The sequence below is a fragment of the Bos mutus genome, chromosome 2 (assembly GCF_027580195.1).
Source record: "Bos mutus isolate GX-2022 chromosome 2, NWIPB_WYAK_1.1, whole genome shotgun sequence".
Taxonomy (NCBI): Eukaryota; Metazoa; Chordata; class Mammalia; order Artiodactyla; family Bovidae; genus Bos; species Bos mutus.
Window position 1 is genome coordinate 11,694,990 of NC_091618.1, and position 27,800 is coordinate 11,722,789.

At 42.8% G+C, this 27,800-nt stretch overlaps 1 protein-coding gene across 3 annotated transcripts; it reads right to left on the reverse strand.

The window, feature by feature from the left end:
- Positions 1-1,429: 1,429 nt before the first annotated feature.
- SRSF4 (serine and arginine rich splicing factor 4) lies at positions 1,430-27,191 on the reverse strand. Of its 3 annotated transcripts, XM_070384271.1 has the most exons (8): positions 26,856-27,191; positions 16,385-16,568; positions 15,562-15,726; positions 10,891-11,033; positions 9,899-10,011; positions 6,817-7,031; positions 3,166-3,255; positions 1,430-2,914 (listed from the first exon to the last, which is right to left on the reverse strand). In XM_070384271.1, exons 3-8 carry the CDS (start codon positions 15,624-15,626, stop codon positions 2,101-2,103), a joined length of 1,440 nt encoding a protein of 479 aa, XP_070240372.1. In that variant the 5' UTR covers positions 15,627-15,726; positions 16,385-16,568; positions 26,856-27,191; the 3' UTR covers positions 1,430-2,100. The 3 variants fall into 3 exon arrangements, with proteins under 3 accessions (XP_070240372.1, XP_070240361.1, XP_070240379.1); XM_070384260.1 differs by lacking the exons at positions 15,562-15,726; positions 16,385-16,568 and having other exon boundaries at positions 26,856-27,190; XM_070384278.1 differs by lacking the exons at positions 15,562-15,726; positions 16,385-16,568; positions 26,856-27,191 and adding an exon at positions 10,425-10,573 and having other exon boundaries at positions 10,891-11,029.
- Between the last annotated feature and the right edge of the window lie 609 nt (positions 27,192-27,800).

The window sequence follows — 27,800 nt, forward strand, 5'->3', positions numbered from 1 at the left end:
AAGCTACCAATGTTAACCTAGCAGTTGTTGGGGGCAGGTGGACATCATGACAAAGTTCATTCAATTATATGAACACAACATAACTGTTTAAAAGTGAGTATGAACAATGATAATTTGGGAAAAGAAAGTTGTGTTAGAGACTGTAAAATTGGAGTGAATTTTTAAAAATTAGGCTTAAAAAAATTTAAACTTGGAAGAAAAAACCCCTCAAACAGATGTTCACAGCCTTACAGGGATAAAATTAAGGGATGTTGAATCCTTGTCATCAACTAGAGACACAGAGTTGGACATGACTTAGTGACTAAACGACAACTGGAGACCAACCTGAAATCTGAGGCACTGGGAGGTCTACTGGCCGGAGTTGTCACGTTGTCAGGATGACACAGGATTGCAGGGAAAGCTCTCAGGTCCACCTTCCAGCAGCACAGCTCTACAACCTGCCTTCTCTATTTACGTATCTTCTACATTCCCCAAGGGCCGAATTCCTCCTCCACAAATTTACAAGTCCTCTGACCTGATCCACTTTGACAAACCTCCTTCTCTTATTCCCCATGCTTTCCCAGCTCCCCGGCTTTGCTCACAACCATTTCCTTCAATAAGGCCTCCTATCCCACCCACCGTCTCCAAAGGTTCAGCCTAAGTGCTGTCTCCTCCTTGATGCCTCTGAACCTAGGGGAAGTTCCAACTCCCTTCTCCGAGTGCCCGCTTTACCCTAGTGGGATTTACCACTTGCAACCAAACTCCAGGAGGGCAAGAAACACTGACGGGGTCTTCCCTGTGAGTCGTACGGGGTGTGGTCTATAACAGGCCCAGGACGGTATTTTAAGCCTAGGAACAGCCCCCAGTGCGTGCAGTCTGCAAAGTGGCGCTCTCTCCTCCCAAGCTCGCTGCAGAGCCACACAGGCCCTCCAGCTTCCCTGCGGCTTTGACGGATGCCTTTCTACAGCCCCTCAAGGGTGGAGGCCAGACCAGAAGCACTGTATCTCTGGAACCTCCTCTAGAGACGGGTCAGACAAGTGATGCAGAGGACAAATGCGACAAAGTTCCTGAATGGTTTTTCTTCCGGTTCTGATTAAGCCCAATTCTAAGACGATGTACTACACGCTTCAGACGGATCACGGCAAGACCCTCAACAAATAGCACAGAAGAGACAACTCTGTTCAGGAGCTCATCCAGTGATGCTGAGTTGCTAAACTGATTCTTTTCTCATCAGCTTGGCTCTAAGTGTCTTGAGAGGAAGGAATTATAAATTTCCAGGAAACGTGACCATATTCTGTTGGGTGAGAAAAATCCTTCAGGCAAAGTGCTGGCTTCCTACCCGTGGGTGATCTCAAGGAACAAAACAGCGATAATACCATGAACTTTTTATGCTAAGAAAAAGATATCAAGAAAGATCAGAAAACATAACTTCAATTCAAGCACCATGAAATTTTGTCAAGCAAAAATAGTCTTTATTCAAATTTAATGGAAACAGGGGTCACTATACTTTGCAAGACGGGGAAAAATAAAATTAAAAAAAATTCTTTTCTTTTCTTTTTTTAATATAAAACAATATAATCACAATACCAGAATATGGAACTCTACAGTTTATTTCCTATGGGTTACTGCAGGTATCAATTTTCCTTGACTGTGCTTGCTATTCACAACTTTGTTAAGTCCAAAAATATGAAACCAAAGTGGTAGGAAACTTAAGACTTAGCACTTTCACTAAATGGCATACATCAAAGGGCATCAATTCAAGGGCAAAATGGTTGAACTCACCATACCTACCTATGACATCATTCCAGCCTTAAAGCCATCCAGGTTCTGAGCTCCCTGTAGGAAAGGCCAGGCCTGAACGCCAAGGCATTCTGGATATTCTACCGTGGGCCATGAGTAAAAGGGGTTTTCAAAGAGAAGATTGTTTTCAGTCGAGCAGGAAGGCCTGGCCCCAGGAGGCTTTATGGAGAGGAAGCACTTAGATTTAACAATTGTAGACACACCATTAGGGGAATTAAAAATGTACAGTAGTGACGTATGTTCTACTCCAATCACTTGTGCTACGCTACCAAACATGTACAAAAAGACGTCTCGGGGAGTTCCAGCTGTGGCCGCGGCCAGTTAGGACCTCGAGTGAGACCTGGATCTAGACCGGGAGGGCGATCTGGACCCAGACCTGGACCGAGACTTGGACCGAGACCGGGTTTTTGAGGCGGACTTTGATCTGGAGCGTGATTCTGACGGAAGGTTTGGTTTCGATTTGGAATTGGACCTCGACCTGGACCGGGTCTCCTGATTGGCGCCGGCATCCTCACCCTCCCCTCGGCCTTCCCTCTGGCCGGACTCGGACTTGGCACGCTCCCGCTCCTTGGAGCCCGAGCGCGAGCGTGACCGGGACTGCGAGCGGTCCGCGTCGTCCTTCTTCTTCTTCTTGCTGCTGCCGCTCCCGCCGCCGCTGCCCGACTTGCTGTCTCGCTTGCCGCCCCGTTTCCGGCTTCTCTCGCTCTTGCTGCGGCTGCGGCTCCGGCTGCGGCTCTCCTCCCGGCTCCTCTTCCTCCCCTTCCTCTTGTCCTTGCTTTTGCTGCGGCTCCGGCTGCGGCTGCCCCCTTGGCTGCGGCTGCGGCTCTTGCGCAGGCTCTTCTCCTTGCTTCGGCTCCTGCTGGCGCTGCCCCGCGCCTCCTCCGCGCCCCTCTCCTGACTGCGGCTGCGGCTCTTGCTCTTGTGCCGGCTGGGGCTGCGGCTCTTGGACTTGCCGGTGCGGTCGCTGTTCTGCACCTTCTCCTCCGCCGGGTCTTTGCTCTTGCTGCGGCGCTTGTCGGCGCTGCGGCTGCGGCTGCGGCTCTTGTCCTTGCTGGGGCTGCGGCTCTTTTCCTTCTTGCTGCGGCTACGGCTCTGGCTGCGGCTGCGGCTCTTGCTCCGGGAACGGGAGCCTGACCTGGGGAGACAGGGACGCTGCGTGGGACTTCAAACCTCAGGCCCCGTCAGAGGAGATGGACTACAGCTACCTGTGGAGCTCTGCCCCACAAGGGAAGGCCCGGCTCGTTCTGGCCCAGGACTGCCTTCCGAACCCCCACGACTGCAGTCCTAGAGCTGAGAAAACTGGGGTGAGGGAAGGCTGGGAACACAGTGACCATCGAAGCGGGACCAGGTGCAGGTGGGCCCTGTGTGAATTCCAGGAACGCCTACCTGGACCGGGATCTGCTCTTAGAATGACTGCTTTTGCTGCTGCCGCTCCGGCTTCTGCTCTTACGAGAATGTCTGCTTCGAGAGCGAGACCTAGGGGAACAAATATGTACTTTTAATACTTGCTGACAAAACACTGAGTGAATAGTCAATTAAGACATCTTTTCAACCAAACATGCACCACCCTGGAAGTTTCCAGACACCAAGCTGAAAGCGAACTCTCTCCCACGCACTGGGCCCAGAGATAGTCACCTGCAAACACTCCTCCAATCCCCAACGCCCGTTTCCCCGGCACCTGCTGTTTTGCTGGGTTTCTTCCTTGTTCCCACCGATGCCACTGTGCTTCACCAGCTCCTGGCACCAGAAACCACAGCCATCCTGGACTTGCCTCCTTCCCTCACTCTCTTCTGCACTGGCGACTCTCCTCTTAATCTTCTCCACTTAACTACGTCAGCCGCCCCCCGCCCTGCCCAAGCCACCACCACTCTCCCTGCTACCACAAAGACCCCTAAGTGGCCTTCCTGAATACACCTCTGCCTTTCACTTAGTCATACAATTCACTGAGATCAGAGAGTTGTTTTTAAATACAGTTGACTCTTGAAGAACATGAGTTTGAACTGCATTGGGTCCCCTTACACATGGGGTTTTCTTCAATAAGTATGGCCTGCAATACTACACAGCTGCAGCTGGTTGAATCCATGGGTGTGGGAACTCTGTATATGAATGGTTGGTGCCCCAAACCCCACTTGTCCAAGGGTCAACTGTACACTTCAAGTTTAAAAAACCTTTAGTACCAAGACTGTAGACTCTATCGTTTCCTATCAAAAGCAACCAGGGCTCCTTGGGGAACATGACCAATGCCTTTGCAGGAAAAGCAAAGATGGGACTTATCACCATGACAGAGACTTTCAAAGATTTCTGGACACTATTATCTAAGAAAGAACTGCTCAAAATACTTAATCTGTATCTTAATCACATCCCTCTAGACCTAACTTCCAGTTTATGGAAGTTCAGGGAATAAAGTATAAGTTCAACAATATAAAGAGAAAACATAAATTCAGAATGTGGGGCAGTATTTAAAAAAAGAGACTAAGAAAAGTAAATGTCATGGGGTGGGAGGGGGGGATGATATAGGCAGGCTACTTCAGACTGAAGAGACCCAACTCCTTGCAACACATGACTGGATGAATCCTGGCCAGGAGAAAACACAGCTCCATGGACATCGATGAACAACTGGGGAAACCTGAATACGACCTGGACATTAGATGACTTTATGGAATCACCAATAACGTTGTTAGGTAAAAAAATATAAGTGTGGTTAATCTCATTCTGGAGACATATTATTAGTTAGGGATGAAGTGTCAGTTTCTACACCTTCTCTTTAAATGGCACAGCAAAATACATGCATAGGGTGGGTCTATAAACACAGAGGAAGGCAAACTTTCAGCACTGTTGAAGCTATAGGGAGGGCATGAGTGCTCATGAACTATTCTGTCAATATTTAATGTTTAAAAATGTTGTAATGAAAAATTTGGGTAAGTATTTAGTAAAGCACATTCACACAGAAATCAAACAAAATCAAAAGACACAGAAGCCAGCTTGAAGGGCTCCCAATGACCAAAGACAGAATAATTTGAGCCAATAATTTGAGTCACTAAAAAATTGACTGCAATGCATCAAACACTAAATATACAAAGATCCAATAATTTATTCAAAATGATGCTAAACAAGCAACCTCATCACCACTTTTGGGTGTTGCTTGGCACATTCAATATTCTGCAAACTGGTAAATAAAGGTATCAACTTTTATTTTCCTTTTCTTATACAAATTTTTTGTTAGGGTGGTAGCAAAAGGGTATAAGAGGGAAATCATCCCTCACAGAACTAATGCCTTTAAATGCACAAAGAATGAGAAAATTAGACAGCCATCCTGCTACAACTGCTGCTGAATGGTTTGAGCGGTGACGCTCAGCAGACACTGACACTGGGGGGGCTGCTGCTGCGGAGCTGTATGATGGGCAGCTCCCGCCGATAAACGTTATCATCATCCAGAGTGAGACATCCAGATCCCACACAAGGGATGCAACACAAGTACAAAGCCCCTGCTAAAATCCTGGCCTTACTCTACGCGCCCTCAAGATCTAACTGCAACATTATGGGAAACACAGGGGATAAGATAGAGGGATGTGTCTACACCACCAGAAAAATACAATCTGCAAACTTTCAACTGTGGAAAATCTTCAAAACAGAACACCGTTTCTTCTACAACTAAATGCATGGAGAATAAGGAGAGTGAAGGAGGAGATAGCTGTGATTTAAAGAACTGAGACACATGTCATTTGATTGCAATGTGCAGACCTACTGGGATTCTAATGTGAACCAACTACAAACATACACGTGTAATGAGGCACCTGAGGAAAGCTGAACACAGACGTGTTGTGACGTGGCTTCATTATTTTATTTCAAAGGTTAGATACCCACTGAAGTATTTATAGACGGAATGACAGGATGTCTAGACTTGCCTTCAAACAGTGTAGCAGGAGGGGGTGATGAAGCAAGACGGGCAAAATAAAAAGTACTGAAGCTGGATGGGCAATAAGTATAAGGGGGCTGAGGTTCATATTTTCTCTAATGTTTTATATATTTAATATTGTCCACAATAAAAAGTTAAAAAACAAAATAACAAAACCTGGAAAGCTTAATGCCTTCTCACTGCTCTTAACCCTCAACCTGGCCTGTGGCTCAGCAGGAACTGGCTCTCTGCTGTCTCATCACAAGCTGCTCTCCTCTGCTTTGTCCATTCCCCCACCAGGGCCTTCAAAAAACATTGTCTTCTCTGCTAAAAAGGCATTACCCCTCTCTTTGCCCATCATGTCCAACACAGCCTTTAGGGATCAGTTTCTATGACATATCCTCAGGGAAGTCTCTGCCAGTTCTTCAGAGCTGGGCTATATACTTTTCCTTTAACATCCTAAGCACGATAGTAATTATTTGCTCAATGCCCATCATCTCCACTAGACTGAGCTTCATGAGAGCATGGACCGTATCTGTCTTATTTACAAGTGTCTGGTCCATCTGCAGAGCAGCTGCTGAATAAGACAAAGTCTCCGTTTCTGAGTAGCTGGAGTATCTGGGAGAGTAGCCAATGGGCCAGTGGTCATGCTGCCCCCAGTAATAGTATAATCTAGGGGACTCAGGAATAAATGTGAAAGGAGGTCACTGATACCTGCCTCAGAGAAAGGACTTTACTTCTATTTGTACTCATGACAAAAGTGTTCAAGAGTTTTACAAATAAATGTTCAGGTCAAAGTTCTGAGTTACTGAAGCAGATAGAACCACAGTACTGGAGACTTCCACAGGACAATAAAAATGGATTATCTATGTGCTCTTTGGGGCTTCCCAGATGGGTCAATGGTAAAGAATCCACTTGCAATGCAGGAGATTCAAGTTTGACCCCTGGGTTGGGAGGATCCCTTGGAGAAGGAAATGGCAACCCACTCCCATATTCTTGCCTGGGAAATCCCATGGACAGAGAAGCCTGGTGGGCTACAGTCCATGGAGTCACAAAGAGTGGGACACGACTCAGCGACTAAACAACATGTGTTCATTAATGAATTTATAGCAAGCTTAAACACTTGAAGCCATCAACAGTACCTTGAGTGACTCCGGCTCCTGGAGTAGGACCTGCGTCTTCTGGAGCCAGGTTTGTCTTCAACTAATCTGATTTTTCTGCCATTGACTTCCGTTCCATCTAACTTTTCCAAAGCTCTTTTCATATCAGAGTAAGACACAAATTCAATCACCCCTTCATTTTTGCGTCCCTTGTGGGCATCTGCATAAGTCACTTCTCCTGCCTGACGCATATAATCCTAAGAAAAACAAAATCCCGGAATAGGTTGAGACACATTTTATGAAAATACCTAACACAATCATCATCATGAACGTTTCCCCTTGCCTTTAAGAAGAAATGCCAGGTTTCTCAGGTTGACCTTAGGTATTTCCAGCTACACACCAACTATTTACTGAGGTTCTTTAAAGAATCAGACATTAGGTGGGTAGTAGAGATAATAAATATTTAACAGTTCCTGTAAACTGTTTTGTTTGAATATAAATTTTACAATTGAATATAAAATTTTTTAGTTAACCATCATTTCCCAATTTTTTTAGTGGTAGGTTCTCTGATTATAGAAGTTTTAGAAACTCAAACTTAACTATATTTAAGTCAAGTCTTTTACATTTCATTATAAATTCTTATTGAAAACATGTATAGTTGTTGATAAACATCTAAGGTAAAATGTAAACAAAATCATAATGGATTGGTAAAGACAAAAAGACAACAGAACAGTGTTGTCCAGCCCTGGCTTCTGCAATGACTGCTGTAAAGCTCTTTGCTCATTCTCTTTGAGGACTTAATATAATCCAATTGGTTGGCTGGAGAGAATACAACCAACATGCCAGATGAACACAGGAGATGTGATTAGTGTTTAAAAAGAAAACGAAATCTGGATAAATTTAAAACTTAGGGTCTTGTAGCCAGTTTCCCCATGTTTGTTTATACATAAAATATACCCCAAAATAAGTATCTGTGGAATGAATACATAAATATCCCATAGCAATTCGTTTTTGTTATTGCTTTCCTCTCCATATTTTACAAAGTTACCAACACTGAATATATGCTGTTTGATACTATTTCTTTGCTCAGTGTCATAAAACGTATACATGTCTTAACATGACCTACATTCTTCATAATTAGTGTGTCCAATACTTCCTAACTGTTGGGACTTTTAGGCTTTACATATAGTCTTTTGCTACTATTCATAATCTACCAATGAACATCTTCATACAAAAATTTCTTTACTTCAACTGAATTATTTGCAGGACTGGTGATTCTGGGCAAAAGGCACAAGGCCCATATATCAATGATTTATCATCCAAACTGGCATACATCTTAAAGAGTAAGGAAAATGTTATGATGTTATGCCACACCTGGGACTATTCCTGGGCAAGGTGAGATACTGCCATACTTCCAAATCCTTAATAACAGCTCCTAACATATTGAATGTTGTTGATAAGCAGGATTTAATTAATGCAGTCCTATACACAGTCACATGAGGTAGATACAATCATTACTCTCATTTTACAGGAAAATGAAATACAAGAGATATTAAGCAAACTGTTCAAGATCATTCAGGTATTAATATTAAGCGAAGGAGCTGGGATCTGAACATAACATCCAGACTTCGGAACGTAATTCTTAGTACCACCCACACCGTGGGTGAAACGACCAATTCTCTGCAGTTCATCTCAACATCACCAGTGGGTAGCATGCATTTACACATTTTAAAAACTGACAGTATTCCTTTCGCTTATTTTATTTTGCATTTTCTTGGTTAATAGCTAGCATTTATTGTGCCTGGAACCATTCCAATTTTTCATATAAAAATGCATTATTTTGTCAACAGACGTGAATATTAATCTTCTTCATAGTTCAACAGTATGAGGCCCAAGAGGAAAGTAAGTTACTCAAGTAAAATAACCAGTAAGTGGCAGAGCTGGGAATCCACCCAGGCAGGTAGGCTCCTAAGTCCTGCTCTGAAGGCTCCCTTGACTTCCTAGGAAATCAACTGCTCTCCTCTCCTGAGTTAAATTGCCAAGCGCATGGAAGCGTAATACCAACTGAGGATGTTGGCTAGGCTCCATTTTAACCCCAAATTTGAAAGTCTTTCTAGTTTTAATTCATAATGTTCAATTCTTAATTTTCAGAATACTGGAGTCATTTCTTAAGGGAACAGTCTTGCTGGCAGACACTCAGTAAGGGCCTGCTGTAATGCTGACAACCAACAGTGTGCTAGAAAAAAATACCAGCATATGTTTTAATCCCAGCTCTTCTGCTAAGACCAACTGTGAACTAACATTTCCTATATCTCATCTTTGTTAGCTAAAGACTGTTCAGAGCAGTTTAAAAAAAAAAAAAAATGTAAAAGCACTTTGATAAGTTAAGACTACCTGAATGTGAAGGATTCCTAACTATGAACCTAAGTATACCCACTCATTTTGCTAGAGATGACTTGTTTAATAAGAAGTGAGATAGGAAACTCCAATCCTCCTTTACATTTGCCCTCCTAAGACCACTCAGGTTAAGACACTACTCAATAAGGTTTTTTCCCTTTTGAGATTAAAACTTTTTCAGGATAGGGAATTCCTTGGCTGTCCAGTGGTTAAGACTCCGAGCTTTCACTGCTGTGGGCCTAGGTTCGATCTTCAGCAGGAATAGGGGAACTAAGATCCCACAAGCTCCATGGCCAAAAAAAATAACAACAATAAACAAATTCGATGAAAAACAAATAAATCTTAGAAAAGAACATGGGTCAGATAGTTATTTTCACCAGTGAGGCTCTCTGTTGGAAGCTGACACAAACTTGCATATTACAACTAATATTGCAGGAAACACCGTTAGTTGTAATTTTTTCTTTTATTAGGGCAAAACTACACTGTGATCTCTCTGTAACATTCTCCACAGAGAAAACTTCATATAACATAGGCTGTCCCCAGCATGCCGGTCCTGTAACATACAGGATAGTGAGGTTCTGATTGTGTTCCTGTGGAAACTTTAATTGGAAAATTTTCAGATACTCTGGGAAAGCTTTCTCGGTGTGCCTGGGCCTGTATAAAATGACCTCTTTCCCAAACTTAACTCCTGCCCAACTGTATCCCAGAAGGTTAACAGGGCCCAAACCTTTAGGTCTTGCCAGCTGCAGCGACTTGACAAATTCTCCACAATAAGTCTGTATTCTGTGCGTGTAGGAGGGCCGTATTTATCTCGGCCACTTCTTCTATAACCATATCCACCTTTGGAAGGTTCAAATAGATGAGATTACTTCAGTGGAGGAAAAAGAAAAAACAACACAGCACACATTCCCCTTATTAAATATACCATCTACCCCCACCCCAAAGAATATATATATTTTAACTCTATCCCCACCCTTAATTCTAATCTAGATTAAAATAAGCAATCAGCTAACACGAAAATTTAATTTAATTTACAAAGTTGTAAGTATATATATTAATACTTATATTTAAAATTAACATGCATAAATTACAAATTATTAACAATTTAGAAATAAGTAACCAAATTACTAAATCGGTTACTGGTGTTACTCACAGTGATTAAAATTTTTGTGAATATTTTATATGGAAAAAAAAAGTTTTCAGGCACCTATTTCAGTTTAATCTCATCTGTGTCTAACCCTTGGGATCCTCACCACCCAGGTCTAATGGGGAAAGGTTGCGGTCGTCACATGGCTTCCTGTTTTTGGTCAGCCAAGGGCCACAATGGTTCAAAGAGCCACGCATGGAAAGGTAACCCAAGGTCAGCAAATGGAACAGGCAGTCATCTTAGCCTCAAAGGATTCTTTTAATTAAAACATTGAGGTCTTTGTTAAATCTATGTTAAACAATTGCATTACAGAGAAAAAAAACAACAACACAAACACACATCATTAAACATATTTATAAAGTATTAAAACAAGAAATTTATGTCAATTTAATTAAAATTAAACATTATTAAAGATGTTTATTTACAATTTTACATTTAAAAAGATACATAATTTATAAATCAAATGGCTTAAATAATCAATACATTTTAATGTAACATTAATCAATTAATTAAAAAATTAACATTTAATAACAGAGGCATGTCACTGATACAAATGCCCTTTAAATGCTTACTGCGTCCAGAACCGTAACTGCCATCTCGTCGTGGGCCGCGGGCATGCTCAACAATTACTCGCTCACCACAAAGGTCTTTGCCATTCAGTTCATAAACAGCATCATCTGCATCTCGCAGATCATCAAATTCCACAAACCCATATCTAGAAAAGAGCAAACAAAATCCTGGTTGGTACCATTCTGACACCGGTTTCACTAACACAAAGAGAAAGCACTGAGGCTCATGCTTAGCAAAGGTTAGGCAGGTCTGGCAAACTACGGCTCAGCTTTCTCTTCCCTTTAGCTGAAACCATTCAGTTTTGTGTCCATGGGCACGCAAAAGGGCAGGGAGACTTCTCAAGGTTGACTCCTGTATTTCTAGTAGGAGGCTGGCTAAATAGACAGAGATCATTTCTTCTGTTCCCCAAGTAGCTGGTGGCAACTGCAAAGACCTCCACAGGGATGCTTGGTATAAGGTATTAAAATATGTAGTCCTACAAGATTGAATATTTGCTCTTTCAACTCATAGTAAAAACTCATCTTTTTAGCTTTAGCCTCAAAGTAGTATCTTAGAGAATAGTTAGACCTACATTCAGGCACTGTGTCTTAACTGTTAGATCATGCTTGGAATAATAAACCAAGTTTAAAAAAAGTACTGTAATTCTTCTCAGTGAAAGAAAAAAGCTTTTAAAGTCCCCTTTTCTCTACCTAAACAAGTCACAGGTGAATTGACTAACCCTAGTTTTTAGAAAAAAACTACCAATGAAAAAAATTTGGAGCTATTCTCTTCTTCAGGATATTCCAAATTCACTTCCATGTTTATAGGTAGGCTAAAATTCTCTAAAATCTATATACAACTGTGCAAACTTCTTTTACATAGTACTGCTAGGAATTTCCCAGCAAACAAACAGGTTTGGTGGTTTAACACAGATCCAAAAGAAAACAACCTCCTATCCCAATCCTGTTAATGCCCGTTGAAGGGAAAAACTTATAAAACCCAAATGCAAAATTTGTAAGATATTTATAAGCAAAGTCAAACAAACGCCCTATAAACTATATTATCAATAAACTTAGTTTGGTCTGATGTGGCCGTGAAAAGTCTAGCTTTGTGAGAACTGTCTATACTGAAAAATCAAAACCATCTCAATCACACAAGTTACAATCAACACCTTTAAACTTTTAACAGAGCTAAGTACACAGACACTGACTGGTGTCCCTCTGGGTTTAAACCTACTGAGACTAAAAACAAGTTCTAAGACCTGCCAGAAGTTCATCCAGCCTGACCAAAATTATTCCACTTTCTTTAGCAGGTAATGCTGTACTCAGCAACATGTTAAGAGAACCAAAACTGAGGAAGTCTTCCTTTACTAAAGAGTCTCTCAAGGTGACAATGTACAGCTAAAAACTTTGTTATGCTGAAATGTCTGTGAGTGGCATTCAAACCTCAAGAGTCACTGAAGCTCAATTCCATTAAAGAAAAGTAACACAGAAACACCCAGGGTTTAATAAGAAACGTTCTACAGGAACAGAATTCAGAACACACCTGGCTCAGCTTATGGATTATGGAGACTTTAAAGCACGGTTCACACTTCCATGAGCTGGAACTGCCCAGCAGCGTATTAAGAATGGTTTTGCCCATAACTGTCATAGTTGATACAGCAAGTAAAACCTCTCAAAATCAGTAAAATGTACTATGTTAAAAAGTGCTTTATGATCATAAAAAATCTCTAACAGATAAAATACACTGCAGCTAGCTGTCTTTTCCCAAGTAGAGTGGGTCTTCAGGAAAGCTACGCTATCACTTTAAGAGACAAAATTAAAGAGCTGATTAAAATTTTTTTTTCTACTTTAGTTTATTTCTAAATAGATAATAAAACACCTTGCCCCCAGAAGTACATTGCTTAACTGTCAAGACTGGTCACAGGTCTGCTTTGCCAACTTGCCCAGATGCCAAGTACAGAGGGATGAGAGAAAACATCCAACACGGGCATGATGAAGTGGCCTCCCCTCCCCTCTAAGCGTTCACACTGGCTCAGCACCATTCAATGCCCTTAATTCATTTGATGTGATGTCAGAAGGACAACAGCTGATTTGCGAGGATTATATTAAGACATCACAGAACACCTGTTTTCTTCAAAACAACTAGGGTTTACAACCACTTGGGAGTCAGAGAACGCAAGACCCCAAGCCCTGCAAGTAACCTGAAATAGAAAGCCAGATGTGTGTTGACAAGCGATGCTTTGGTCAGAACTCTGTGGCAGAGCATCCTCCCAGACTCCAGGATCACCCTGTGCACACTAAGAGCTCATCCTGCCTCTGAGGGAAGGTGACAATCTGCTAAGTGGAGACACAGTTATCTAAAAAAAGATAATAATAATAATAATGCTCACAGTGATCAATCTTCCTCTGCAGCTGAGGCTCAAGCAAGGCACACCTTCCCAATAAAACTTTTCTCTGAGTTGTAGCGATCCATTTGTGTCATCAGAAGAAAAGGACCCCTGCAGTTCTTCCCTAATATTTACTACATTTCTAAGAAGTCCCAATGAGCAGATTACTTAGTAGCCACATTTTTGGGGGATATCTTAAACACCTATTAAAACAGCTGACTTAAGATATAATTTATCCCACAGAAAAATCTTGGCTACCACTCTGAAAAGCCACAAAATCTATCTGTAACGTTTTAATGCCAAAGTCCAGTCCAAGATTAAATCAGGACCTGACTGTCACTCTTCTCTGTCACTGACTTGCTGGGTGGGCCTGGAAGACAAAGCCAAATATCCTCCTGCACCATACACCATGCCTGGTGTGATTCCTGTTCTGTAAGCAAAGATCAGATCAGATCAGTGTGTGGCTGCTTCCACCATATCACTGTTCATGTAGATCCGTTTTACTGAAAGGATGACCTCACTTCACTGAATAGAGTGAATGAGTTCCCTAAATCAGGCAGAAGACTAGATAGCAACAATAAAGTGGTACTGAATATTTATTAAGTAACCTCTATGTACTAAACGTTACTTATTTAATAAACACGGTACCCAAGAACCAGGTGCCGTTATCTGTTTTACAGATGAGCAAACTGAGGCACACTGCATTAAACAATTAAAACAGCAGATGTTCAGACTGCGGCCTGACTTCAGAACTCCATTAGGACTGGAGCAGCAGGAACTGGCCTGGATTTTAGTCTGGGTTCCACTGCAAACCAATTCTGAAAGCACGTTAAAATCACTTTATTTCTCTGAATCCTAGGGAGCTATACTACGTATCTCTCAGGTTTCTCCTAACATCACAAGTATGATAAAGTTAGTCCTCCTCTGGCTTAATGATGGGACAAAATTTTAGTTTTATTTAAATAGTTTGTCTCTGAATTAAATTTTTGTGCCTTTAAGAAAGTAAAGCTCTCCCTGATAACATCAGAGAATCTTTCTAAATAGATCTTAAAATTCCTTTGTGCTTTGCAGCAAAAAAAAAAAAAAAAAAAACACAAAACCACCACCATGAAACTGATCTCCTCTCCCCTAAAGTACTCTCCTCTCGAATTCTTTGCCAAAGTAGGGATGCAAAATACACACATGCATGCGTGCACACTGAGCTGGCATGCGTGCACTCAGACATTCCACTGAGATGACCTGTACACAAGCCTTATGGTCACAACCTAGCAGATAAATTTCTTAATTCTAGCTGCAGACATCCTTTCTCTTCTCTATGAAAAATGACCATCTTTCAGTAACTCTAGTATGAGAATGAAGATGAAGTAATTTGGGAGAATGAACCTATGACAGATTATAAAATCCCTCTAAGGCAGGGACTGATAAAAACACAAACCAAAACCCCACCAGTATGCCTCCTCTGGCTTGACTCTCAGATGTTACATCTGTCCTCTCTCTCTGCCTGTGTAAAGGAACAAAAAGCCTGGCCTACCTATTAAATGCAAATCTTTCCAATTAAAAGAAAAATTCCTTTCTTCAGTGTTCTTTTACAACTGCCTTTCCCCGAACTGTTTTCCTCTAGAATATGTTTAATCCTGACAAATCTAGTCAAAAAATGAAGGAAGAGGAATCCCTGCCATTTTCTAAGAAAAGTGAGTACCATGATTCTTACTGAATATTGACAGGTAATCTGGACACTACAAACAAAAGCCTTTGAGTTACGTGGGCTGTTCTAAACCTCAATCCATTCTTACATCACTGCCAATGCTCAGGTCTTCCCCACTCAACAGCTAACGGACTGCTCAGACTGTCAGTCAGAACTCTGAAATGCTGGAGCTGGAATGACACACTTTTAAAACTGAAGTACTCCAAGACTTCAGTTTTCGAAAAGTTGATCAGTTTTTCACCCAAGAAGAATGACCACCCGAGGTTGGGATATTGTGCACATCCCCTGATCCTAATAACCTACGCCAGTGGTCCCCAACACCACTCTGTATGTCCTACTGCAGAGAATGGGGAGCCTGCCTTACCCTCTAGGGAGGGCTTAGGGCCACCTCCGTCTTCCAAACACCTTCCCTGAATGGGGGTGACTGAGGGGGTGTGCACCACCAGCTGACTGACGGGGAGTGGGGCCGAGGGGCGAGGGGAAGCAAGCCTCCATGCGTGTGCCTGCCCTCACCCGCCAGCGCTGCTCACTGCGGGGCACGCCTTGGATGCTCGCTCTGTAAGAAACATTTGCCCCTTTCCATGGTGGATCTCTGCTCACCTTTGTCCTAAAACTGTGCCACATGCTTTTCTTTGTATGTGGACATGACAGTCCTCAGCCAACATCAGCAGGATGTGAGTTTTGTTTTCCCAATGTGGTGAGCCATTCCCACATTCACTGGCAAGAACCGAACCTCTCCATGGCTGGTCAGGATTAGGGATGTTGCTGTAGCCAAGGAAAAATTTTCATCTGTTGAAGTTAACCCATGGGGTGGCTTGAACCCTGAAACTAGGGTCAAAAGCAATGTACTTTAAGGGCACAGCCCTTAAATCTACCCTGAAAGAAATGGCATTCAGTGAACAGGAATCGAAACAGCTCTCTTTCAAAGCACTCAGTGTTGGTCCTACGCTTCAGTCAGTTTGTGTCATGAGGTGCAAAAGGGGCACACGGACAGGACTGTAATAAAAAAACAAATTCTTGCTCTCTGCATAAAGTGCTGGGAAAACTGCAGAAAGGCACTTCTGCAACCAACTCTCTAGTGCTCAGGTGAAGCCAACTCAGAAAGCTTGTGACAATTGTGTTACTATCCCCAATACCAAAAGTCTGCAGAATTCCAGGGAAGCAGTGGTCAGGCTCTCAAAATAAAATTGACCAATGTCCCATTCACTGCCCTGGGTCACAGATTACGGTTCCAATTTGACAACCCCAGTAACTGGGGGTTGTATGTAACCCACTGCTAGGAGCTGCTACCACAAAAAGTGGGTTCCTGAGATCCTTTCTATCCTGAGACAGGAAGGAGGCTGCTCTGGGCATTCCGGCCTCCCTCTTTAGCCTCCGAGGAGGGAGGGCCATCACGGCCACCCGTGGAAGGTGGATGACTTACCCGTGCTCACTGAGTGGCAGAGCTGGGGTGCGACTTCAGGGCTCACCAGTACCCAGTCTGGGGCTCTTTTCACGTCGGCAAACTGGCAGTTCCCGCACACCAAGAGCTCTCTGCTTAGAGCTAGTGTGGATTCCTGGTCTGCAAACGTTGGCCACATCTCAGTCTGCACTTGATCTTTCCCCACCTTCAAAGAAGAAAACCTACCTCATGATTCCTCTCTTCTCGGTCCCCCGACCGTTATATTCACTCCTAACCGCCCTGTCATCGCCCCTGACTGCCTCCCCCTGGTGATCCCCTCAGGGCACTGCCTCGTTCTACTGTGCGCTCCCTCTGCTGGGCTCTCAGGGTGCTCTCTTCCTCTCTGGTAGACAAGCAGGGTCTCACCTCACTTTGCTCTAGAATGTGGCTACTTTTACTTAGGCAACTTGTCTGTTTCAATGTAGCAGGGAAAGCCAGCTGCTGTATCCTTCTTTTGCTCAGAGGTCTATACTGACTCCTAAAGATCTTTGTTGACCCATTCTCTAACTCTGGAATGCCTTGATCACACAAGGTGAATCAGAACCACCGTCTTCTGTCGACTTGAGAATTCTCTTCCATGAGTCCCAGAAACTTCCATTAGCACTTCTATTCAATTTTTTGTTTTACATGATAATGTTTTGGTGACCTTTCAAGCCTTGTTCTTTTTTTTCCTTTTCCACCAGATTTAACAGAATATAATGGAATTAAGTTTTAATCAAGGCAGAATTGACTAGGTCTCACATATTTCTTTCAGTATTAAAATGTAATTCAAACAGTAGAAAAATGTCAAGCCTTGTTCTTTTTCCTTGTGCTTATCTTCTCATTTGATTATGAGCTCTTTAACAAACGCTACTATCTAAATAGTGCCTGGCACAAGTAAATACTTCATCTATAATATTTCATTCATTCTTCATGACATGTGAAGAATGCACTACTACTCCCACTTTGCAAGGAGAAAATGAGGCTGGGAGAGGTTAGGCCATTCGCACAGAGTCCAGGAGCTCCCAGGCAGCACAGCTGGACTAGAGCCCAGGCCCACCTGACTCCAGAACCCGAGCTCCTAGCCACAAGGCCACACTGCCTTTGTAAAGGCAGGTGTTTCTTCTCTCCCACAGTCCCGAGTGTAATTCTTTCAAATTCAACAAATGCTGCTGCTTGGCTTGATAATCTAATCTCAGATAAGCCAGGCTATATTAACATTTTTTTTGATACAGTCGGGTAAATTCTCCAGAGCAAAAAAGAAATTGATGTTGGGGCAGGTGAAGAACCTCTAAGCTTGGGGTATGTGACAACCAGGTTACTTTCACTCCTCTTTTGGTTCCCATTAGCCAGTGTCAGCCATCTGGTCCTTCCGAAAACATGTGTGGGTTCAGAACATAACAGACTAGAAGAATAGAGGAAAAATAAGATTATTCTGTGCAGTCCCCATTCTGGAGGCCCCATATTAACCCCTGGAATCGGTCTTTGGTTTTAAGGCTCAGCAAAAATTAGACCAGCATAGAGATGATGGAAAGTTGGGCCTAGAGGTGGTAAATGTGAATGGACATTGACAGTATTATGTACTTAAGGATGCGTTTAATTAGTTTTGTAAGGAATGGTAACTGGGACCAAAAAATATAAGCATGAATGGTGTGGGAAAAAAAACAGACCAGAAATCAAAGAATATGATAAGGTTTACAGACTTTCAATTAAACAATGATTATAGCAGCAACTAGAAAAATACTTTGCAGATGACAGGCATCTATAATTTAACTCCAAACCACTGTTTTGTTCTTTTTTCCAAACCACTATTAACATGACTATTCTAGCCCACCTCCTTCCCTTTTCATATAATAATATTATTATTCCCTATAATAATGTTTACAACTGTGAGCTTTCCTCATCATTTCACAGATGAAGAAATGAAGACTTAGAACAGTTAAATAAAGGCAACCCAATATCTGGGATTCTTTAGACCTAGGTCCTCACCTAATATTAACACTATTGCCATGCTCTTCTGTCTCCATGCCAGTGGAAAGAAGTGCTCCATAGAGCAGACAGTTTGAGAAATGTAAGCTCTAGCACAGAAAACCAGCTACATCAAATTACGTGCTGTGGAAGACTAATGCCCACATGAATATTAACATCTTAGGAGAAATATTAAATGACAAGGAATATCATTTCTGCATCTGATGTGTACTAATACTGACAAGTTGCGAACATTCTCTAAGCTACTAGTGGAACCAAACCTGTATGTCAATTATCAACATTTCAACACCAGTCAAGGAATATACAGAAAGATGATATAGTCATTAAGAAGACCAGCCCATCTCTGAGGGAATATTCACATACTGGAGTGAGAAAAAAGAACAGACATAATCATTATTCTAAAAACTAAGTGATAATACAAAATTCCTTCAGAAAGCAGGAGGAAGAGGGGAATCTATAACCAAATTCAAACCTAGTTTTACTGTGCAACCGGTCTATGAGCTTATTTACCATTTTTTTTTCAACTATCCAAACTATTTCAAAAATGAACTAAGAAAATTCCCTTTCATATGCAGTTACCATATTCCTACCCTACAAAATGGGACTACCCCTAGTAAGCAACACACTTGTAAATAGTTTGTGGCTCAATCTATCACAACCATAACCCCTCTGTCATAATGGAATGTATCACTGTGACCTTTAAAGTCAACAGGGCTGCTTTCCTTAAAGGAGGGTAAACACAATCACACCTGCATCCATTTCAATTTCCTGACATTTATCAATATTAAGGGTAAATGAAATTAAGAAGTCTCAAAAGAGGTCAACTATTCTCTGATGGGGTTTCCCTGATAGCTCAGTTGGTAAAGAATCCACCTGTGATGCAGGAGACGCCAGTTCGATTCCTGGGGGTGGGAAGATCCACTGGAGAAGGGACAGGCTACCACTCCAGTGTTCTTGGGTCTCCCTTGTGGCTCAGCTGGTAAAGAATCCGCCTGCAATGCTGGAGACCTGGGTTTGATCCCTGGGTTGGGAAGATCCCTGGAGAAGGGAAAGGCTACCACTCCAGTATTCTAGCCTGGAGAATTCCACGGACTGTATAGTTCACAGGGTCACAGAAAGTTGGACACGACTTGAGAGACTAACTTTACTCTCTGATGACACACTTGAAGTTCATGAAGACTCGATCACAAATTAAAAACAGTTTAAAAGAACTCAAAGAGATGAAAGTCGTACTGCTGATTTAGAATAAAACTCTTGGAATGGAAGATACAATCACTGTTACTTGCAGTTAATGAAACAAAGGTGTACACTCAGCAGACAACACTATCTGGATCCACACCAAAGCTACAAACAAAACCAGTTTGTACTTACCTCTAAACGACACTACAAGCAGGGTGACAGACGTTAAAGCCTCTGAGAGGTTATGCCTCTTGGGACCATCTTGGCTCTTTCCACGTCCCTCATAACCGCCTCACAGTCTCTGTTTGTTTTGGGTTAAAGATGCCTCTCCCCGTGCTACCTTGGGGATGCCTTTCCCGTGAAAATTATTTAATTCACTTAATATTTTAATGCATGTTTCACATTCCTTAAACATTAATGGATCAATAGCTTTGTTTCATCCACATGAAGTAACTTTTCTCAAAGTCAGTCATCTGGTCTGTGGTTCCTGACCCCCTTGCTCGAGCCTCCTGCTCACCTCTTTGCCTCCAGTCCTCCCACTCACCCTGGGTCTTGGGGGCCGGTGTTCATGAAGGCCTGCCTCTGGCATCCAGGCACAAGACATGGCTGGGGACCCTGGCGGAGGGCCCCGAGTGCTTCTTCAGGAATCTAGAGGTGCCGTTCCAGGACCTCTAGACTTTCATCTCCACATACAGCAAGAGTCATGTAGGGCATTTCCTGAAAACACAGGCGTGCAAATCCAGGGCACAAACCACCCCTCACCTCCAGGATACTCCAAGACCAGACAGCCCTAGCAATGACAACACAACAGAGACTGTTTACGCCTTTTACCTGCACAAAATCCTACCTGGTTCTCAGCCATCACAAAGCTGACACCAGCCTTTAGCTCTTCAAACAGTAGCCTGAGGAGAATCAGGTGCAGTCTCTGCCCAGGGCCAATGTCATTAAAACAAAACAGACCACCTATCTCACTTGTTGGTCTGCTGGAAGCCAGTGCAGAGAGACTAAGGACTTCTGGCAGTGGAACCCGAACTATCTTCTCACCGCTGGAGGCAAGGCCCCAAAGGACAGGACTGAACCATCTGGAACAGCGTGAAAGCAGCTTTGACCTACACCGCCCATGTTGTATCTGGTATGTGCATAAATCAGATCTTCAGTTTCCAGAGTTGTCAATAACTCATTTTGTGACCTTGGACCAGTCACTCTAAATTCCTGTGCCTCAGTTTCCCTGTCAGTACAAACTAGAGATAACACTTGTTTATTTTAAAATTTCAGTGTTAACTTACAAATTCATAAATACTATCCCCAAGAGTATTCTCTCAGATGCTTTGAGCATCTTTCTTCTGAGGAACTCAAAATACAATCTTCTGTTTAGGCTACGTGGAAGAATAAGAAAATCCTGTGAACCCAAACCACATTTTATCTAGTCTACATCCTGTGCCTACTTTTTAAGAAGGGAAGAACATTTCACGTGGCCCTTAAATTCATTTGATACCTCAATCAGGAAAGGAGGAGCAAGCTATTAAAGTGAGAATAGAGATTTAAGATGACTTGGACAGGTTACTGTAGAAGATGTTTATTCTTTTCACAAACTGATTGGGAAACCAGGAACAAGGAGTGGGAGTCTCAAGCCAGGGCAGTTTAAGGTGGTAGGTAACACTTGGTCAAATCACAGCATGGTATGATTTCTTGGTACTGACTTTTTAAAATGACAGAAATTTAAAAATTACCCACAGCTTAAGGGGAAAAAAAATATATATATATACTATATATATATATTTTTTTTTTTGAGGTATGTTGACTTGGTACAAAAACAACTTGGTCACATGTTTGTAACAGTTACATTACGAACAAAACAGTGACAGATGCTACTTAATCCACAGTCCTGTTTTTTCATGATTTCTTATTTAAGAAAAGCTCTTGTAAGACACCTGCAACCATTTCACCTGGTAAACTAACAAAGACTTTAAACAACACAACTGCTCCTGCTGATGAGCTGCTGTGATGGGTGTGCCCAGGCACTGCTGGTACGAGTGTAACTGGCGTAGCTTTGCTGGACACTTATTTGGCTATGCCCATGGAGAGCTTTCAAAGTGTTCACTCCTGCTGTGACATGCATTTTACTTCCTAGAACCTGTTCTAAGGAATGATTAAAAATGTAAACAAAGTTTTATGCACATGACATCCATCACAAGGTTACACACAACAGCAAGAATTTAGAGACAACCTAGGAAGAATGCTTGGGTAAAGCATGATTCAGCCATACAATGGATTTTAGGTAGCCACTAAATGATGTTTATGTGAAAGACTTTAATGTAACAGAATAAAATATGTGAGAAAAATTAAGCATACAAAGAGGAACATAAAATTGCACATAAAACCTTGTCTATGTTAAAAGGATTATTAATGATAACTTCTACATGCTTTTGGTATTGTCTAAATTATCTACAACGAACCTGTATTTATTTTCTAGTCAGTCAAAAAGTTATTCTTAAAAAAGTTCTTCAATCTGTTATGCTTGGTAAGCTAAATGGATAAGGCTTAAAGGCTGCAAGATAACTTCTAACACATATATTTGGATATTCTAATTTAAAAAGTCATAATATTAAAACATTATGGTCAAGAGTAAGTTCAGAAAAATAGGAACTCTTAAATATGGCAAGTGAAAGTATAAATAAATAATATGGAAACCAAAAGGTAGCCAAAGTTCAAAACGTGTATAGTCAGTTCTTCACATCTGTGGCTGATTGAACCTGTGGGTGTGGGGAGTGGACTATGGGACCTAGGCGTCCATAGACTTGAGTATCTGCAACGGGTCCCAGAACGAATCCTGTGAGTATACTGAGGGATAATGGTATACACTCTTGTTTCCAAGTCTATTTTTAGGAATCTGCCCTAAGATTTACATAAAGGATATTTTCCATATTTATATGGAAGATATTTATATATGTACAAAATAGTGGAAGACCAAAGGCAATCGCCTTGTCGTACAACATGGTTTCGCTTATGTACACTATATTCAACAGTATTTACATGTGGGAATACTATGTAGCGCTTAAGAACTAGGTTGCAAGAGATCACTTAATGACAAAGAGGATCAGACTGTTAGGTAGCAGCAGGTTACAAAACAGAACCTAACAGTATGAATCCAAGCTTGTGAAAAAGGGAGGTGAGGAGGCTGAAGAAGTGCATGCAAGAAAAGGCAAAGTCTAAGTGCAAAGAATGTCATTTTTAATCAGAAATAAAACAGTATTTTGAAATGTCATACAAATTAAGTATGGGCTTTTTTCTGGGGGTGGAGGTGGGGCACACCTCACAGCTTGCAGGATCTTAGTTTCCTGACCAGGGACTGAACCCAGGCCCTCAGCAGTGAAAGCGCTGAGTCCTAATCACTGGACTGCCAGGGAATTCCCAAGAATGGGTTTTTAATAATAAACGAATAGTTCAATTAGCCAGAAACCAATAACTTCAAATTCAATTATATTTTCCTTATTGCCTCTTTAAAAAACAAGAAGAAAAACAAGCTCTCATCAAGGATTCAGTCAAAAGAGAACATCCCTGTGTAGGTTCTGGGGTTGGCAGAGATTCTATCCCAGTATCTCAGGCCTAACAATGTCCTACAGTGCTCAGGAACTAACAGAAAAACGATGCAACTCGCTGAAGCCTTAATACATTTAAAAAATTAAGGTATCTTCCACTTGAAGGAATTTTAAGCAAAGGGTGAAAACAAAGAACTTCTTGGTAATACTTAGATATCATGAAAATCCAATTACACCTCTGAAAATTCTGGCTGTTCACAGTTTCACTGTAATATGAAACACAGGTTTTAAAATTTATAGCAAAGTTTCCCTGGAGAGTTTCAATTCACAGATTTAACCAACTAAAAAAACCAACCCCCGCCCCCCCCAACTCCTCAATGGTTTGGGGGTTTACCTGTCCAGCTACTAGGCAAATAAAATAATCGTAGGACAGGATCTGTCTCATTCACTAACTAAAATATGGAAAAAATTAAAATATAAAGATCTATGAGCAAGACTACAATATTGTGTGGCAAAATACTGTATTAAAAACCTATCTACATTTTACATGAAAAAAGAAAAAAGTGACTAACAAAAAAGAAAGTTCACAGAATTCACAAATAATCAAAGACAGCAAAAGTTACCACAGAGCTGGCAGGGCTCTAACGGGTGCTAATATTGCTGCTTCCTTGACCCCTGGTCCCCCAGTGCTCCTGCTGGAGTCAGTGTGGCACATACAGATGGAGACCAGAGGGGATCTGGAGAGGCCTAAATGGTCGTGGGAGATTTACAGCACGTGTTCGTGGTCCCAAATTGAACCATCTTTCCAGGAGTTCTCTAAAACAAAGGCAATCTAGATTAGGGTTACCTGGTACAATAAAAGCAGGCAATGCACTCCTGTATACATCTCCCTTCTCCTGATCCCAAGAGGGTCCATAAAAGGTTCTCCTGGATACTAAATCTCCTCTGGAGAGTTCATCTGCTTCCTCGTTTGGTCAACCTTTCTATTTATACCATTGCATTATGCCTATTTAATTCTGAACTTTACACACAGTCCTTCAGCTCAACTTATCTACTGTCTACTGATGAATCTCACTTCTACAAATTTCCAACTCTTCAGCAATCTTCAAAGCCCTAACCATCCAAATTCTGCTTTTCAGTTTCAGAGATACTTATAATCACAATCCAGATGTGTTAAAAGTGATTCTCAAGGAGCTCTATTATGCTTCCTAAGTTCTCAGGACTGTAAATTTACATATGTTGCTAAATTATGCCATCCTTTTAAACTCCTCTGCACTACTGCCATCTACTCCAGTCAATTTGTGTTTGAAATACAACTATCTGCTTTGTTCAGAAGTCATTTTCCTCTGCAAGGATTCCTGAATGCTTCCAGGAGGTGCACCAGTTTGGTGTCTGTCACACCTGCCTTCAAATCCCTAGAATGACTTCCCATTCCTCATTCCTTTGACTTTCAACCGCAGATTTCATGCATCCCACGGTTTAGCTGCACAACTGCAAAAATGAATAGTCCCCCTAGAGACCCATGTATATACGGTCCTGCAAGGAGCAGTGGTTCTTCGTCTTGTATCACCATTTCTCAGGTTGCTCAACTACTCCCTCCAGAGCACGTGATTTTGAATATTTAGTGTAAAACCTTATAGTTGTTTCTGATTTATGTTTTTAAACTTCTAGATCATTTGTTAGACTCATCCAAGCTAGGCTGTTTACTGTATTTCAAAATTCTTCCTCATTCAACCATCACCAGTTGGGACATACACTATTCCCAGACACTTCACTTCAAGACCCCATCAATCCATACTTCAAAGCCTATTTCCAACAAACTGCTCCAAGTTTCACTTTCTGAGTTTAAACAGAGAGCAAGCATTTCTTAATTCAAATGTAGGCACTTAATTTACTCAAGAGTGGAATTGTTTTTCTGCCTCCTCCCTTCATTCAGCACATCAACAGCCATCTTGGTTGTTATCAACATATTTGTTTCATTAATTAGTTTCCATTAATTATTTTCCCATTAGTATCAACATCATTTCTTGCTATCACTTGAGTAACCTTAGAGAACAGACCTCACCAAATATGCTTTCATGTTACTAAACATTTAACAAGCTGTCTCCTTAGGATCATGGTCAGATCCCTTTGATTACAGAAACCATTTACAGCTATAAGCCAAATGCTTTACAATTCTTATCTCTAATCTTCCTTTTCCTGGTGGATGAGGAAACTCAGAATCAGAGAAGTCACTTGTTCATAGAAAGTAAGTGGTGAAGATAGGATTTGACCCAGGCCTGTCTGCTTTCAAAACCCATGCTTTCCCCAAAATTTAATTATTCTGTCAACTTGGTTGGGCTCTGAAGAAAACCGGGAGTTTGAACTTAATCATTCAGACACATATTTATCACAGTAACAACCCCCTGCCCAACTTAAGAGCTGAAAGCTCTAATGTACAAAATGAAGAAAGTCCTAAGCCTTCTACTTTGAAAGAAATTAGCATTCATAATGAACACTTGACGGAGGACACTTCCCTTAATAAGAAGGTGATTCTTCCTAACAATTTGAAATGACTTTTTAAACTCAGCCAACAGTTTGAGTACATTCTAGCTTACGATGTTTGTCCAGTGTTCAATTAAAACTTCATAAACCTCTCAAGTGTTAGCTGCTAGCATTACTTTGGGGAATAAACTCTAGTCATGTCAGACCTGTTGCAGAGCAGGTCTTAAAAAGGGGAGGGGGCAGACAAGAGTTCTCTAACATACAAGGTTTAGTACCCTAAAATATTTCCCCTACTCCTTTTTTTAATATCCGTGTCTTTGAAGTCCTACATAACATTTCCTGGTTCTCAGTTTTCCCTGTTGAGTATCTTCTCCAGTCCTGACTCATCTGTTATCCCTGAAACTTGTAGCTCCTGTGGGCCCTGCTCTACCAAGATAGATCAGAATACAAGTAACACACCATAGCCGGGGAGGAAGTCAGCAATTTTCTAACTCTAGGTCTCCGTCTACATCAACGAGTTGACAACTCACAGTGGCCACTATTCTCCAACAAATTCGACAACCTCAGAGCAATTTCCTGGCAAGCTGAGGAACGGAAACCCCAGCATGGAAACTGTACGCAGTCTTAAAAGATAGGTGGCTAAGACTTTTAATTTACCTCTGTAGAGGGAACAGTGAAGGCTTTCAGAACCCCAAGTCGATACTTTTGAAACCGTCCCTAGACTATTCAAACCAGAGTCTCCCGCCCAAAAAAAGAATAGCACATGGCAAATCTAAAAAAAAGAAGGCGGGGGTGGGGGGGCTGGTCCCTTCAGAGCTCCCGTCCCTGGGAGAGATGCGCTGTGACCATCTGATCCAGTAAACTGGGTAAGAAGTGAAAAGGAAGCAGGAAATCTGTTTCCAGCAGCCCTCAGAGCGGGAAAGGTCGGTCTCCGCTGGAGACGAACCAGGCCCCGGTCCCAGGGCCCGAGAAGGAAAAACCCAGGCCGCCCTGGAGCTGTGTGCCCTCCCGCCCGCAGCCCCAGTCCCACTCGGGTTTTCCTCCCCCCCGTCCCACTCAGCGGCTCACCATCGCTCCCATTATCCCTCCGCCACCCCCACCCGCGCAGGCGCAGTAGGAACTGGGGCCTACCCGCGCCCCCGAGGCGCCGCTACTATGGCGGAGCCGGAGATGGCCGGTAACAGCTCCTAGTGGGGCAGGCGTCCCTCTCCCGTCCCCGCGGCCTCCCGCCACCGCCGGGGGCCCCGTCCCCACACGGCAGGCCCCTCTTCAGTCCTCCTCACCCGTTCTTCAGATCCACCTCCAGGATCTTCCCATAGCCCTTAAAGAAGCGCTCCACATCGCGCTCCCGGGCCTGGTAGCTCAGGCGGCCGATGTACACCCGTGGCATCCCGGCAACGGCGGCGGCTACTTGGCCCGGCCCCAGCCCCCCTTAGGCGGCGGCCGGCGAAGCGAGAGCGCGGCGACGGCGGCGGCGGCAACGGGCGGGCGGCGGGACGGACGTAGCCGAACCCGGTGACGTACGCGAGCACGCAGCTCGCGAGCACGCGCCTCCCGCCTCCCCGCAGGCGGAGGGTAACGGGAGGGAGAGAGCGCGTTCGCTTCCCGCCCGGCCAGGGACGGGGGCGGGGCCTGTCCGCGGGCGCGCCGGCGCGGGGCGGAGCCAGGTGATCGACAGGCGGTGCGGGCGGGTGCGTGGGCACGTTCTCTCGCGAGCTTGGCGCGCAGCGTAGCCCGCTGGCTTCGCCGCTTCCCCCGGAAGCGTCCATGCCTCCGTCCACAATCCTGCGAGTGTTTCTGCTTTTGTCCTTTGCACCGGGAGTGGCTTCGACTTTTCGAGCAGGAGATTTGGAATTAAACCTGGCTTCTAGTCATCTAAATATCTGTGACCTTGGGCTCGTTACGCCCTCCTCGTTGAGTCCCGTTTGTTTTCTCTATAAAAGGGGAGAGTAACTGCAACCCTCCAGAGTTGTTCTGAGAAGTATAGGACATCCCAGCGCATCATAAGTGCCCAATAAAGTAACAGCAGTATTATTTTAAAAATAGGACTTGTTTTAATGAAACCAACGTGGAAAGTGAAGAAGGCTGGAACTAGAGCCAGATTAGGCTTGATACTGGCTACATTACTGGACCATTTTCTAATTTGTAAAATTAGAATAATTTATCCCATCTCAGTGGACTACCAGGGTGACGAAAAGTGGATGTGAAAGAGCTTGGGACAGTATCTG